Source organism: Argiope bruennichi, chromosome X2 (assembly GCF_947563725.1).
Source record: "Argiope bruennichi chromosome X2, qqArgBrue1.1, whole genome shotgun sequence".
Lineage (NCBI taxonomy): Eukaryota > Metazoa > Arthropoda > Arachnida > Araneae > Araneidae > Argiope > Argiope bruennichi.
In genome coordinates this window covers 100,672,105-100,688,967 of record NC_079163.1, presented here as the reverse complement: position 1 = coordinate 100,688,967, position 16,863 = coordinate 100,672,105, and the positions used below count along the sequence as shown (strand labels likewise).

The 16,863-nt window shown below is 31.4% G+C and overlaps 1 protein-coding gene across 1 annotated transcript in view; it reads right to left on the bottom strand.

Moving 5' to 3' along the window:
• The window catches only part of LOC129961051 (tyrosine-protein phosphatase 99A-like), a 231,895-nt gene that overhangs the window by 91,621 nt on the left and 123,411 nt on the right, over positions 1–16,863 (bottom strand). Inside the window, exon 3 of the mRNA XM_056074854.1 lies at positions 2,965–3,088. Within this exon, the coding sequence (XP_055930829.1) occupies positions 2,965–3,088 (124 nt within the window). The remainder of the gene's footprint in view (positions 1–2,964; positions 3,089–16,863) is intronic.

The following is a 16,863-nucleotide window of genomic DNA, read 5'->3' as shown; positions in this document are numbered from 1 at the left end:
GCGGAATCTCTCCCTTCCCTCGCTTCGACCAATATGTGGTAGAACACCAATCAATATTCCGACCAAATTAATTAATTTAAAACTTACATTAGTCATTAGTAATTTTTATGAATAGAATGACAGAAAAAAGTAGACCTAAAGTAATTGAGATGCCAATGCACGTCTAGAAGCTTTCGGGTACGTAACGAGCAAATATTTAAGCACTCTTAGGAACGCCTAAAGTGCTTTTAGTGAAATTCTGTATCTACACAGTCTTGATTCACTTTCAACGAACCGGTAAGATCCCCTTTATCCCTACAAAGGTGAGGGTGATAGAATCAACGAAAACACCCCACATCTCAGCATGAGTCAACGGCTAAATAACCGCTAATGAAGCCTCCCCTCTACGAATTGCGGGGAAAATTTACACCCCATCACCGAGACTACAAACCCGGTCTCCCTTGGTGCGTCAATAAAAAAAACACGACGACCCCCTTCAGTTAGAAAAGCCGCTCTCAAAGCGGTCGGCTGATTGGATTGGAAAGGAGGCTATGAAAATAAATAGAGCCTAGTTTAGATTCCGAATTCTATAAATGATTAAGGGGGAAAGTACAGATGAGGAAAAGCTTCTGGTAAAATGAAATGGGTGTGTAGTAAAAGGCTGGTTTGTGTTGTAATTCCATAGCAACTGACAGGGTGCAATAAAGAATGAGACTCCAGGGAAGAGAAAAAAAATTAGACAGGTGAACCGCCGAGGGGTTAGCATACGAATGAATTGGACGCAAGAAATAATTCACGCTAGTTTTGGAAAAACGAGGTATGTTTATTGCAATGTACCAATTTTTCCGGTTTAACTTCCTCGGGACTCTTTTATAGTGAATATTCCAGCCTTAAATTATCAACCAAGGCAGAAGATAATGCAAGAGGAATCAACATTTTTATATTCAAATTAAGGTAGCATTTTAGTAAAGAAGCGTACAATAAAATAGAAAATTGTCTTGTCTGTAATGCGTAAATCTGTTTGTTTGTTTGTTTGAAGTGCAGAATTCACACCTTCAATTTTTGATGGAAAGAGCTAAAAAGAGGAGACTCTAATTAAACATCGAAAACGACATAGAGGTCATATGAATGTACTTTTTCACTTATTTATCTGTAACAGAAGCTATAGAAATCTTGTTTCTCATTGATGCTGAAGGAAAAATTATTTTAATTCCAAATGTTTTCTACTAAAAATGGCGAATATAGGGCACTAAGAACGTTTATGGAATGATTTAATAATTTCATGGTATCATTGGTTGGGCTGAGTGCTCAGAGGTACGTACCATCTCACTTCACATCTTAGAATTGATTTTCTCTGTTTCCTTTTCCTTTTCCGAAAATGCATTTACAGTTTAAACATGCCTATTCGTTCTCACAACATAAAATTCTTACCGCAGAGCCATTTCTGCAATATGCGACAATTTTTTAAACTCAAAATTGTACCTTAAGGTTTATTTATTTTTAAATTCTGATTGTGCATATAATTATTGGTGGAATAAAGTCAGTTCAGGTGATGTCTCAGTCAATATGATAAATCTAACCAGGAATGTCATTAATATCTGCATGCTGTAATGTGATGTTTTTAACTCCTCTAAGATGCATAATTTATTACAAAATTATATTTATGCTCCGCATTTGAATGGTGACTCCTTTAGTAATAAAAAGACGCGAAAAATATCTTCGTCTAAAACTGAAACAAGTTTTGCAGAGTTCAAGACACAAATGTTGTCCTCCCCCCAAGTACAGGATGATTCAAAACAATTACAATGACTACAAATGGCTATAACTTCCTAATAAATAACCATACGAAGAAAAAATTTGAGCAAAATAAGAAGGAAATTTAAAATTTTGCTTCTGCATGTAATAACTACCTTATATGATTTCTCTTGGTTACAAGGCAAAATCCAAGAGATATCTATTTCACGCCATACACTATGAATGTTCATGCATTAATATTAATAGCCATGTTCGCAACTATTAATATTAATGCAGGTTCGACAGTCCCATGAATGGCGATCTAGAGCTTCTGATTTAACTTCTTGTGTCTTAATTTCGTTCCCTCTGCATGCAATGGCGAAAACACTGAATGTACGCATAGATAATGCTTCACATGGTAATGGAACAAGCGCACAAATGTTATCCATGTGACCTAGATTAGTCACATAGTTAATTATTACGCGCGCAAATAAAACGTTTTTCCTTTGTATTGCATTCAAATTTTTTCTTCCAATTGTTGCCCACATGGAAATGAGAGTCATTTGTAACCTGTGCAATTATATTTTGAATAACCTTGGGAAATTATCGACTACCATGCGCAAATGGAACAGATATTTTGAAATTCATTTTAAGGGAAAGTTGGGTTAGAGAGCTTTATTAGTTAAATAGACATGTTCGGAAAGTGTCAATATTTCGAATACCAAGTTCATATTTGGAAATGCTACTTAGTGAGAGATGTTATTGGATATTTATTACTTAGATGTAAATAAGAGCTACAATTATCGATGCTGTTGTTGTTGTGTATAATGGCACTTGCCATGGACAATCTCGCTGACGAAATCAGCGATTTTATGCTAAGGGAGCGTCTCTTGCTTTAGTAGCGCCAACTAGGGCCAAGAGTACGTCTTAACTATTCATGTATCACACTCGCTTGCACAACCCCTTTTTTACAGGGGGGGGGGGCACATTCACACATCTCACATATAGAACAAATGAAGAACAACCATGCCCGAACCGGGACTCGAACCCAGGACACCCAGGTCACGAAGAAGAGATTATCGATATTAACAGTGAGAAACTTATGCCTTCATAAAAAAAAAGAAGAAAAAAGTTTTTTTTCGGTCTACATAAGCCAAGATTTTGCTTATTTGGATCATATTAGAATTTCAGTTTGTCTTTCTTGTTCTGAAGAACTTGAAACAAACTCAGATCAGAAAATCATTCGCTTACCTAACATGAATGATGTAGTGAAGAATAGGACTGTTATGGCTGTCCGTACTTGGCGCCCAAGATAGGTTGACTGAGCGAGAAGTGAAACCCATTATCAGAGGCATACCAGCAGGATCCGGAATATCTGAAAATGGAAAAATAGACAAATGAACATTCGAAAGCAGTTCCTTACCAAGTTGATGATTTTAGTAAAGCATTTTGGGATAATATAAAATTTTTATTCATATCAAATGACTCATTTATTATGTGGTGAAAGCTTATAAGCCAGTTAACAGCTACGCTACACGAGCATTTGCTTTTGTATTGTGGTCATGTTACTCGGCTGCGAACCGCAAGGTCCCGGGTTCTATCCTCGCTCATATCAAATCGCCACAATTACATATAACTTTAGGAAGTCTATTAACTGAAGTGATCTTCATGGCATCTTATATGTATATAATACGCGCTAACCTTTTTGACCATGCGAACTCGATAACTAAGTAAATTCGACTGGATTTGAACCAGCGAGGGTTATGTTGCAAAGAAGAAAATGCCAGTGATGCTCGTAGTTATCCTATTCAAGGGATGGAAGAGAGAATATATAAGGAGGATGAAAATTTTCTCTTAATCCATTCGATACGGATTGCACATTGTGTGCGCAAAGAATTTCCGAGCGAAAAAGACATCGCATGTGCAATGACGTTGATTTACAAATTTCGATTTCTGGGGATGGTCTCTAGAAAAACATACCGTCTCGAATGGGTTAAGCTATTAAAAGAAAGATTGCTCAAATTAAGCGAATAACTGCCTCATTACAATGAACAAATCTTATATTAAAAGTTTATTGACATCTGTCAACCCTTAGAATAATTATAATAAAGAATTGTAAATTAAAGACTATAAATTTGAAAATGATCAAAATAAACGAAATTTCAGTTTCTTAGAATAATAATAGTTGTACTTTAAAAACTTTTTATTCGGTATATTATTTTTGAAATTATTTAAACATTTTCTTATATTTCTGTATTTAAGTATTAATAATCAAACTAGTATCTTAAACTCTTATACTATTTTGTTACATTTATTCCATTCAGAGCAATTCACTGATAATATTTTCACATAATTCATAATAGTTCATTATTTACACATATTTAGCATTTGTATACAGTGAATAGCTAATTGTTAAAAAAAAAAATGTTTTTCTGTTAGACTGTATTTTGTACACCAATCCACCCACACACACTGCATTAAAAGAATTTTTTTTAATTCAACCTTTTAACCACATACGACGATATATTTCATTGATAAATAAATTAATTCTCTAGTTAACAAGTTAAAATAAATGTGTCTATATAAAATGACAAGTCAGTATCATCTTGCTTTTAATAACAAAATAATCTGAACAGGTAACCGCAAAACATGAAGCAATATTTTCCAACGGTATCTTTACATTAAAAAACGAAAAGAAAGAAACCCACAATGTGCTTATTTTCTTCTCCCCTCTCTTGTTTCATGGGCCATAAAAAACCAACAGAGCGTGACTTTTCGGAAAGATACAATATTTTCAGAAAAAAAAGCGAGTGAATGAAAAACTGATTTATGGGTAGAAGTTACATAACCGCTTACCATATGTTCCCGATACTCTAGTCACAGTTTTTTTATCCATGATTTAACTGTATGCATTGGGCGTCTCAAAAATTGACACGGATATATCTTTTTTACAGGAGGTTATTCCTCAATATTTTTAGGCTTAAAGGTAATATAGAATTTCAATAGATTTGTTCAGTAACTAATCTTTCATCCTTTATTTTTAGTCATTTATAATATTTTATATCGCGTCTTTTACAGACAAGGTAGAACAGCTAAAGTAGAGCATAAAAAATGAAGTCAACAGAATGCAGAAAGCAACAAGTGCCCGTATGTTTTCTGAGTTACGTCCTTTCTTTTCTTGTTATACAAAAAGAAATTTAATTAAGTTTAGATATGTCAACGTACTGTTTTAATATGATAATGTATATAAGCTGGCATCCTATCTGTAGATTGTGACATGTTTCATGCATTTGCTTATCACAAATTTACAAATAGTAACAAAACGTTCTATAGAGTAAATCGTTGGACTTAAAGCTACCAAATGTAGCATGTCGTCACTTCTTGAGTAGTAGGTGTTCATTACAAGTGGGTTTTTCAAAATTTATGATTAAATATTTTAATCATAACAGATTATTTGTCAAATTTTTCATATTCTAATTATACATCATTTCTAATTAAATTTCTTTTGTATACCTTAACCAAAAAAAGCTAACGAGTTAGTTATGGAAATTAATTCATTCTTAACTGTTATATATCAAGTGCGCAGCGTTAATTTAATCTGAGAATTTATTGGACATCTGACTGAGGAAAAAGGACGTGACATCACTGTGCATTGTAAGATAATGAATTGTTAAGGTGTCGGATGGCATCTGCATTTCCATTTGTCATGTGATATTAAATTGATTTCATTCTAACACCTCCGATATTTTTTTGTTCCCAAGTCACAATGAACTTTTCTTCTTTCCTAATCCCTCAACTGCGATATCCGAGGTAATCCATCCATGAGCTTTATAATTCTATACAGAAATGACGCCTAATATATAAACATTTTAAAGGTTTTATAAATCCTTGGTTGAATCCAGACTATTTACATGAAATAAGGTCTGTATTTTTATGAAAGAGGTGTCATCTAATTAGATAGTAGAGAAAATAAAGTTTGTTAATTGTGTTCAGGGGCGATTTGCCGACTAGAAAGATTAGACAATTCCCAAAGGACGCTAAAATGGAGAGACAGCAGGTAAGACGATTTATTAATGTTAGTACTTGTCAAATAAAGTTATAAAAAATAAAAATTCTATGAATTATAAAATATCAGAATATAATTAGCTTTAATTTGCATTAATATCATGTTCATTTAGCTATTACAGTATTTATAAGAAATAAGCGTCAGCTTGCTTAATATTGTGCAAAAATGTGGATGCTGCACAGTTATAAATCATGATAAATGAATGTAAAAAAAGAGACATATTTTAATAAAGTTACTAAAATAAAAAAAATACCTACAAAAATCATTAATATGTTGATTAAGTTAAAGATATGCTGAAATGTGAAAAAGTAACAAATTATCCATTTCATTAAACGAGAGGCCTTATAATGTGTATTGCCTAAGATTGCAAAATGCCTAAATCCGCCACTGATTGTGCTTTGTGAATTGATATACACAGTTCAATTCAGGAATAGTATTTTAAAGAAGTGAATTAACGAAGTGAATTAACGCAATAAGCGGAGTGATTTGAATAACGCGAGCCAAAAATTAATCTTTAGATGCTGCAGCTCATGGAGATTAGTTAAAGATAATTGAAATGTGGTTGTCTTAACTAGTTAAATTAATTTAATTAATATACCCGCTCGAAAAGATCTTCTGAAAGATTTGTTACTCAAATAGCGTCATTTAATTTCCCATCTCGATTTTCCACTCCCGCAATTTCTTCGGGCTAGCGAGTTCACCTTATATTATACTTAGTATGATTATATTACAAATTTGTAACATGCTTATAAATAGCAAGTTGCTTTGCGCTATTGCTATCACTCTTTGCAAGAGTTGATTGATTCTAAATAAAGATTAAAATAATTTCATATTGGAGGATAAAATCAGGGTTTCTCGATAACATAGAAATACAATTATTGCTGAAACTAAATAATTATAAATAAATACTAAATAAGTAGATGCAACTTAATACATAAAAAAAGATCTATAAAATTATTTTTGCATTTATAAGATTTAAAAAAAATATGTAGCTGACAACTGGTACTTTTAAGTATACATTATTATTAATATAATCAGTTTTTCAACTATCTCTGCTCTCTGATTTTGAAACTTGCATGAAAACAAATTATGAAAAGTATAATGTAATTTAAGGATACCCATCTACAAATGTTTTATAGACTAAGCCTTATAATTTCACTATATCGCAAACTTACAAAAACGGTGCCACAATATTTTAAAAAAATCTTTTTAAGTAGCACCGGAAGCGAAGTTTAATGAATATTCTCAAAATTATTTATGCCCATTTCGATAATAATATTAAGATTCGTTATATTCAAAACTCGTATCTATGACTAAAGCAGTTAGAGTCTGAAGCAGTCTATTTAGAATTCTATTTGCTCTTATATCGTTAAAAACACTACTTTTTTCATTATGGCAATATGCTTTACAGAGAGCAGTATGAAAGTTTCCTTTTATAGAACAGTGAATGCAGTCGAATATGCATTTGGACCTTTTTCCTTTGGTCCACTGATCCAAAATTTCATACAAATTTACAGTTGTTATGCCAAGACCCCATACATTTTATTAATCTCAGTTGTTGCGTTTTCAAATTATACTACTCATAAACCCACGAACAGAAGGATCGACTGATAGTCAAGAAGGCTTTTGTCCAAAGTCTGATATGCATTCATAGTTTTGGCAATAAAAGTACAAGCCAAATTTCACTCAACTAGCTCAAAGTGTTTTTGAGCTATTGTGTTCACATACAAGCGGATAGACAGACTTCCCGTTGTCAGATTCCTTTTAAAATTTGATAATACAAATTTGGAGGAAAGACAAAGCAACAAAGTCCATCTTTTCAACTTTTTTTTTGTCATCGTGTTTCACGTGAAGAGATGCACATAATTCCAAAAATGTTTTTTTTGGAACTTGAAGTTGTCTAAAAATGTATAGATTCATTAAAATCTGAAATTGAATTTTCCGACTGTTAGTTGTTCCTTTTTATATGAAAAAGCACGGTACACATTTGTTTTGTTTTGTTTTTTGCATTCTGTAAAATTAAATTTATCCCCAGTATTGACTAATATTTTAATAATCTTTCTATGCCTTTTTTTTAACTCTCAAAAATAAATTACATTACCTAAATATATAATAAAAAAATCTAATTAAATGAATTTCTTTTATTATAGTTTACGATATAGAGAATCATATCATACAACGATCAATAAAAAAGTTTTGGACATTTTCGTGTTAGTTTTTTACACGATATCTGTTACATTTCAACATTACAGTCAGTTTGGTGCAAGCATTTGTCAAGGGTATTCGTTCTAAAGTTTCTTAATGCTCCAAAAATATCATTACATCTAAAGTAAAACGTATTAGCTTTATTTAAAAAGGAATCGCAATAAACAAAATTAACAATTCAAACTTAAATATTAAAACTGCTGTTTGTATTTTATCTTTCAAAATCATTTCTACAATTAATCGCAACACACTTATTTTAATATTACTTCTTCCTAAGATATTTGATTTATATATAATGAAATAATCGTGCCTTCGCCAATTACTATTAAATTTAATAAAGACTTTTTTATATTAACAAAAGTGAGATAGAAATTATTTGCTAAGAAAAAATGCACGATGTTCTTTAAAATGTAAATCAATATTGCAACAAAAATTGTTTTTCTCCCCCCTCCTTTTTTTTTAATATTCCAACAACATCGGATAGAATTTATTTTTATTCTTCTCAAAAGTAAGCTCATCAATTTATCCTCCTCTTGAGCTTCACGGTCGATTGTGGTTACTTTCCTCCATTTCTTGAATCTTCCAACAGATGGCGCAAGTATCATCTTATCGGATTGACCTACATTTTACTGCAGTGCACGACAAAGCATTAATTTTACGTAAATTAGAGTAACATGCAAAGTCGTTCCTTTACGTCCGTTCGAAGCCTACAAGTTGCGAGTCCGCCCCTAAGTTTCAGATCTTTCACATCCATATATTAAACAGCTTAATGGAGGAAGTATCTTGATCCTCTACTTTGTTGCAGCTGAGTTCCATTTCTGGTGAAGGTCAGGGAAAACGAAGCGCAATAATGCGCTTGTTCTCTGCAGCAACTATCTTTTTCATGTTGCGTTAAATTGTATTAGTTTCGTTTCGAATTGATATAAAAACAATGTATACAGAGCAGAAATAGAAAGAAGAATAATTCTTTTTAGGATTGTTCCTAAAATAGCTTGTTGTCAAATTTTAAGTCAGCTGCAATTTAAATGGAAGAAAAAATAATAATAGCAGTTGATCTATATACAGTGCTTGGTTTTTTGTTCAGTTTTCAATTTTAGAATAGATGACACTGGAGCCATACAAAGGTTACTCACTTCTTTTCAAAAATCTCTAATCTTTTTAAGTTTTAAGATAGTTAATGTACTTTAAAAAGGTTCTGAGGATAAAACATTTATTCTCATATGATGTTCAGGATTAGTATAAACTAGAAAAAAAAATTTATCTCAAAATACTTAGCTCCGAGGGCATTCTTTTAGTCTATTTTTTAAAAAGACTTGCTTTGTTTTAATTCCAAACCTTGAATTTTGATATGGAATTCCACATTAGCTTAAAAAAATATTGAAACATCGATGCTCCCCCAACTGTCATTTTCGCCTAAATCAAAATTTTTCAACGATTTTACATTTGCTGTCCCTTTTCGCATGGAAAAGAAATTTCATGAGTCCATTTTTGTTGGAAAAATATCGTCCAACTCCAAAAAAGTAGGTAAATCAATATGAAATAAAGCTTCAACATATGAGAATTAAAAGAAAATTTAATTAAAAACGGATATTGCGAATTTTTATTTAAATTTTTCTTAACTAATTTTTCTTTTTATACATATCTTTTATACATATTGAAGAAGCTGAAAGAAAAAATGGAATCTAACATTTAGTTGCCAATTGGGGTGGGGTGATTCGCAGTTTAAGTAGCCCAAATCTAAAAGAATCTTTTAGGTTTATGTCCATAGGTAAGTAAAAAAAAAAAAAAAAAACTTTAAAATGACGAAAAACTTCATTCATGGATGAAACAAATTGGATATTCATGATTTCACAAGCCATAATTCTGATAATCTATATAATCATTTATGCTTTATCGGCAGAATTAGTTCAGTAATTATTTCCTCGCCTTTTTGAGCTCATTTTTTCTTTTTCATTTCAAATGCCATGCACAAATTACATTATTTCATTCCATAGTAAATTCAGCATCTCGGAAATTTAACTTATGAATAGCACACTTTATAATTCAGAATTTTATCTTACAAATATTAAAATCCTGACGACAATGATTTTCGTGTCCCAGCCTGGCAAGAATCCAGAAATTTTGCAACTTCACTGCACTGGCCCCAGGCTGGCTGATTTTATATTAATATTTCTGAGAATTCTGCATAAAAATACGGAAAGTAAATTGCACAAAAATTGGAAATGGCCGTAATTTTTTATTCAGACAGGAAAACTTCTGAAAAATATGGTGGTTTGAAATTGCACGTATATTTTAAATTCAGTTCTTAGTGTTGTGTGGACCTGCTAATATCTATTCAGGGAAACCCTCTTCGGGGAAAAGGCAAGAAATTTGGCTCGGTCTTTAAAAGTATGTCGTTCGATTTAAATCATTGAGTTATTTGTAAAAATAGAAGAATTTATTCAGATAAGTAGATTTGATCCAAAAGAGAATTGTTTCCATAGCATTTCTATTTTTAAAGCTATACACAAGAATTATTGGTGATGACCTAACAGGACACTTCATTTATACTTCACAATTTAAATATCCGATAAAAGTGAAGGCAATTAAAAGTTAATCTTTTTTCCCGAACTACGATTCGAACCCACAATTTTCTGGTACAAAATCGATTCAGCCATCAACAGGTAGAAGGGCTTGAAAAATAAATGGAACATATGTCAAAGGGTGGTATCATCATATCTAAGCCTTCCAGTTTTAATTTATTTTCTTTTAACAATCCATATGAAATTTTTAAGTGGTTCATAACATTAAGTCCTCTAAACTGTTAGATAATACCCTCCATTTGGGCACGTATTGTCGTTCCTATTAAGAATTTTTTAGCAAATTTGATATATTTATCGAATTAAAATGTCTATAAATGACTTAATTTACGAGTTAAAAAATACGACATTTACATATACAACTTAACACTCAGATAAATCTGTTAAGATGTTAAAAGCGAGGTAAAGATATCGAGTCTTTTAAAACTGAGAAATTAAAGTAATTAGAGTTATTAACTTTTTTATATCCATATATATTATAAGTATATTAATAATTATTTTATCTCTTCACTTGTTTGTCGTCTCTTTGAATTAGATTCTTTTGAATTTTAAAAGAGGCTTAAATAATATAATTCATGCAAAGTATTTGGCTCTCAATTTTATCGAAGCACGTCATGCTCCGCTGTTATCTCATACTGGGTTAAGATGAGTTTAAAACTAAATGTATGTACTTGAAAGAATCAAGAAATGTTGCTTAACACGTAGTTTATTTTACATTCAAATACCGGGATATGAATAGCAGCAATAAGTCTAAACAGTTAAGCACTTACAGCAATAAGTACATAAATAATTTTATACTTCACAATTAGTATAAATAGTAATTGTAAAAGTAATTATTCCCTTTTTGAAATATATAAATATATATTTATAATTGAAACAGACCATTGATTATAATTCCAAAACTGAATGAACCGAAATTGTAAGCCGCTTTTTCTTGTCTTTCAACAAATAAATTTGAAAGAACGCACAAAAACTACTGATTTTTAAAGATATTAAGAGTTCTGGCAGCAATTACTATTTCCATGGTGATTATTTTTTTTCAAGCGTCTTGTTGCAAATGCATTTCCAGAGAATACGTTGATTTATCTTTCCCCACAATAAGAAAACATCGACGTACACGCCATTCCCCTTCTACATCACTAAACCACTCAACAGTCAGCAGTCAGCAAAAATAAAAGCTCCATCCATTACGTTACTGACAGATTGCACGAGCTTACATCACCTTCTCAGTACCGCCAACACAAACCCGCTTTGTCTGAATTTAAAAGAAAAATTCGACCTCTCAAAATATAACTGACGACGGGCATTTTCCTGTACAGACGAAAAGACAACCATCCCCTCTTTTCCATTATGTCCTCCAACATCCTTTTCCACCTCCACTTTCTCTCCAAGGTATCAAAATTCCAGGATGTTTTGCTGTATAACCCCAGAAAGATAAAGAGAATTATGCTTCCCTTTCTCTTTACATCGGCCATCCGAATCCACCTTCCGGTGTAGAGTTCAATTCTATTCACGAAGGAATTCTATTTACTGTTATTTGGAGAACAACGGAAAAACGACCCTTTCCCGGTCCGACCAAATCGATAAAATTTACAGCACGTAGAAGTGGCGCCCTACAGTCGCTACAAAAACTGGACTGTACTATTTCTCATTTCCAGATCGCGGCACGTACTAAGAGTGTCCAGATCTTTTAGTTGTTGGACATAAAGAAGAATGCGGCGACCATATTATTTTGCTTGAGAGGGCGTGGAAGATTTTCCGTGTATTGAAGGATTCGTGGAAGTGCGACTGTTCAAAAAAATGATTAATGGTGTTTCGTGAAAATTGTTTGGAATATCTTGAAATAAAATGGAGGAGTATTCAAATTGCGACACGAAAATTCGGGGATATTTCTGGAATATTCATGTAGCTAGAAAACAATCGGCTATTAGATAAACGGCAGAAAAAGGAAATGATTTTAAATAATAAATATACATTGTCTTTCTTAGCTCAATAAAAATAAACGAAAATCTACAATATTGTTGGCATATTTATTTATGCCATTTTCTTTAGAGGAACTATTTTTATATCTTCTCTTTTAAAATGGTGAAAAATTTCTTAATATTTTTAGAGAAAAAAAAATCGCTATTTATATACCATGCTAATTAAATGGTTATCGCTAATTCCACAGATTACTCTCAGAAGTTTTAAAATCATCTCTGTAAAATTTAGTTCAAACTCAACGCCATTCTGATTGAAGAAACCTGTACCATTAATTTGGGGGGGGGGAATGTATTAACATGGTAAAAGAAGCATTCGAAAATAATTGTTACAAATCAATTACAATATGAAAATAAACTCAGTTATTCGTGTAACAGAATTTCAACGTAACAATTCAACTAATAAAGGATTTCAATGTAACAATAAAACCATTAATCAGTTTAAGAAATTTCTAATGATTTGCATATCAACATTTGCATCTCATATCGGATACAAAAAATTAAAACCATAATTATGTTATTTTCTGATTATATATTTTGTTGAACCCATATTCAGCAAGCTGGAATTTAAAAAGGGAGTTAATTAAGCCATACAAACTAAATAATGAGCATTTTAAGTTAATTTTATATGCACATTTCAACTTAAAAATAAATTATGTCCTTTTAATTATGATATAAAAGCATCGCCCTATGATACAAAAATTTATTTCGTATTATAAATTACAAACAAACAATGTTTTCAAATTGAAAATAATCTACAATGTAACTTGCTGAATGTCATATAAGGAAAGTAATTATTCTTTTTCTCTCCAAAATAATGGCAACTTATAAAGTAGGTGGATCTGCTCGAGGAAGTAGAACAAAGGTTAATAAAGGTTTAGTTTATTAAACTTCGCAAGGGAGCCAGGTAAGAATAAAAAGTCAGAGTAGTCAACCGAAATTCTTTCGAGTAGTCTTTTAACAGTTCATTAATTTAGAGTTATTCCTCAATGTTCTAAGTGTAGTAATTAACAGAAAGACAGCGTCAAACGTTCCACAATATCTTCGTAGTACTCCACGACTTTTGACAAAGCGCCAAGAGAAAAACTTTTGATTCATCGCCGCTTCTAATTATAACTTGTAAGCATTGCCTTTTTTCCTGCTCAGCTCGGCTTAAGAGAGAATAAGAAAGAAAAAAAAAATCATAATTACAAGAGAGGTAGCAGCCATTGTTAAATTTAATGTCTGTCAACCTCTCTCTTCGCTCCTTAAATGTCTTACTTTGCGTTTTGACAGACTCATTAGAATGTTCCAGTACCCGTCACATCGTAGCGTACGTTCCTGTCACATTGAAGCGTTATTTCAACATAAACTGGGAATACGTTGACGTACAGTGTGTATGCAGAGAGGCGCAAATATCCCCATTATGAGTCATTGATTGCTATGCACATCTCATTATTAACGGCTCACAGCATCTCTGCTGTATATACATATATGTGCACACATATTTATCTCCCCATGAAGGGGGAGTTTGGCCGAATTTTATTTTATTATTCTTCCTGGGGGTGCGCCCACCGGAGAGGGGATGTTCCCACCTCAAGCATGCGTTATTTTATCTCACTTTTAGGAAATGGTAATGTGATTGAAACCGTAATTCGACTTCCTGCCCCACAATTGGAATTTTCGAAGATTAAATCGAATATGCAAAATTGATGGTTGTCTTTTTCCCAGTTCGGTTTCGCGGAGGCAAGCTACTAAGCATAGTGATTGGTTCGTTATCCCCCCAAATATATAATTGCTTGATTATTTTCGAGAAGTGAAAATGAACCTTTAATTAAAAATAAATAACTATTAAAAGATGAAATGTTATAAGTAATAGACTTGAATCAATGAAAGTTAACCTACTATTTTCCTAGATGTTTTTTTTTTTTTAAATGCTTTTATAATTCGTTCATCCCTTTCCTTCTTTGTTCTCTCCAGTGATTTATTTAAATTTCTAAGCTTTTAGTATATGATTACTCTTCCTTTGACTAGCAGATAAATGTCGAATTGATTCGCTCTCTCTCTCTCGTTTTGCAAATTCTAAAAGATCTAAATCATCTAAATGAAAGCTTTAAATGTTCATATAAATGAACTAAGAAACTAAATTTTTTTTCAAGTCATACAACTTCGACATATAGAAGGTAACGTATAGAAGAAATAAATTAAAGATCATTAAATCGCAAGGGGAAAAAAAAAGTTTCGTTTCGACGAACAGAAGTCTTGTTATTTATTTTTTCCTACTGAAGAAATAAATAAAACGGGAATTTGTCCGAAACGGGAATTAAATTAAAACATTCTTCAGAATAGTTACTAACACTTCTGAAGTCAAAAGAGTATTTTCTTACAATAAAAAAAAGAGAGATACAACTGTATAGTGTTGCTTTAAAACAGGAAGTTAATATAGTTATATTATTAGCTCATTTAGGTGGCTTAACATTAACTTTAAAATAAACTGACGTAATTTCTGGTCCTTATTCAAATTAGATTGCACTTATTTTTACGCATCATTTTATAAAAATGATATATAAAAAAAATTTTTCAAAACATACAACAAAAATTGGTATAAAAGATAGATACTCAGCTTTAAATTTACATTCCACTTTAATTCACTTTTTCAAACTAATATTGCATATCAAAGCAATGTTGTTTCTATCAGTTTTTTATATATACTTATATATATTTATAGCTTTTGCTATCGTTAAAAGGGAAATCGACTCATTATCTGAGACAAACCAGATACTTGCGCGTATGCTAGTAAGCGCATTGCTAGCAGGGCCCGGTTATGTCCTGGAAGGGCTCTCGGGGCATCAAGCTTCGAAATCCCCCATACCCAACTTCTAAATTTGTTTCACGAGAGCTGGTTTGAGTAACTCGAGTATAAAACAGTTTTTAAATTAAAATTTTACAGTACTTTAAAAAAATAAAAAAAAAAAAATTACGAAACTTTTTAAATACAAGCTGTATTTTCTTGTGCAAATTTGTCAGAGCTATTGACTTGCAACAGAGAAAAAATCACGTTGATCTAAAAGTAAACAAACTATGAAAAAAAAATCTAAGAATAATGCACTCAAAGTTAAACTACACTTGATTTTAATCCGAAATTATACAAATTTAAACAATTATTTCCTTATTAATTAAATGCCGGCACAAGATTAGATTACTTTGAAAATATGAAAAAAAAAAAAAAAAAAGTCTTAAGACTTCGGGATTCCCCAGGTTGGAAATCCATTAAAGGGCCTAATTGTTTTCTCGCCTTAAATCCTAGCATTAAAACGCTCTTCGCATTTTAAAAAGAAATAACAGATTTTGGATAAACAAAATAACTGAGAAATAGAAATAATGATACGGTTGCAGAACGCGGAGCTAATTGGTTTATACAAGAAAAATTAAAGGTTATGAGTTCGTAACAAGATGTTCTTATCAATGATTGGATTTCGAAAATGTAATCTATAAAGTTATTTCTGAAAAAGCGAATTCTTGCGAAAAAATCTAATATGTATCAATGTTTTTGCAATTACATAATTCTCACTTGCTTTTGACAGTAATTTCATTTTAAGAGTAATAATGATAAAAAAATTACAGATTTGAATTATGTTTCGATAATTTATCGAAGAAGAGTTGGCATCATACGATAATAATAACATTTGTCTCCAATATAAGATAAATAACTTGAAAGAATGCAAAAAAACGAAGTTTAGATGTCATTTATCAAATTTAGAAAAGTATTTTGCGAAAAATAGCACCAGAAATCCTTTAACAATTGAGAAATGATTTGTTACAGCTTTGAACAGAGATCACTTTTGCTCAGCAGTAAAAATATTACTTTTTTGCCCAGTTTCAGAGGATAACTTTTGTTATTTAAAGAAAATAAAAACGAAGGATTTTTAATTAAAAAAATAAAATAGTAACGTCTTCATTAATAAATTAATGTGTACGAAAACAGATGTGATTTAAAAGTAAGAATTAGTTGGGGTTTTTTTTTTTTTAAATACTGAATAATTAAGTGGTGGATTGCATTCTATTTCAGAAAATATTATAATGCTGTGATAAAATCTTTTCGATTTCGTAAATATAAAATTTGGTAACATAAAATTTCTTCTTAAATTAACAGTCTGTAATTCGTTAGTGTAAAATCCGAAAAAAACTGCATGTATATGTAGCATTACTTATCAAAAATTTTGCAGTTTCTGAGCTTATTTTTGGCATCCAACAATGACAAAACAAATATATTATGAAAACAGATTAAAGAACATCAGCAATACCCAAGAGCAGGTCATTAGCGGAAGTTCAAGATAAAAGC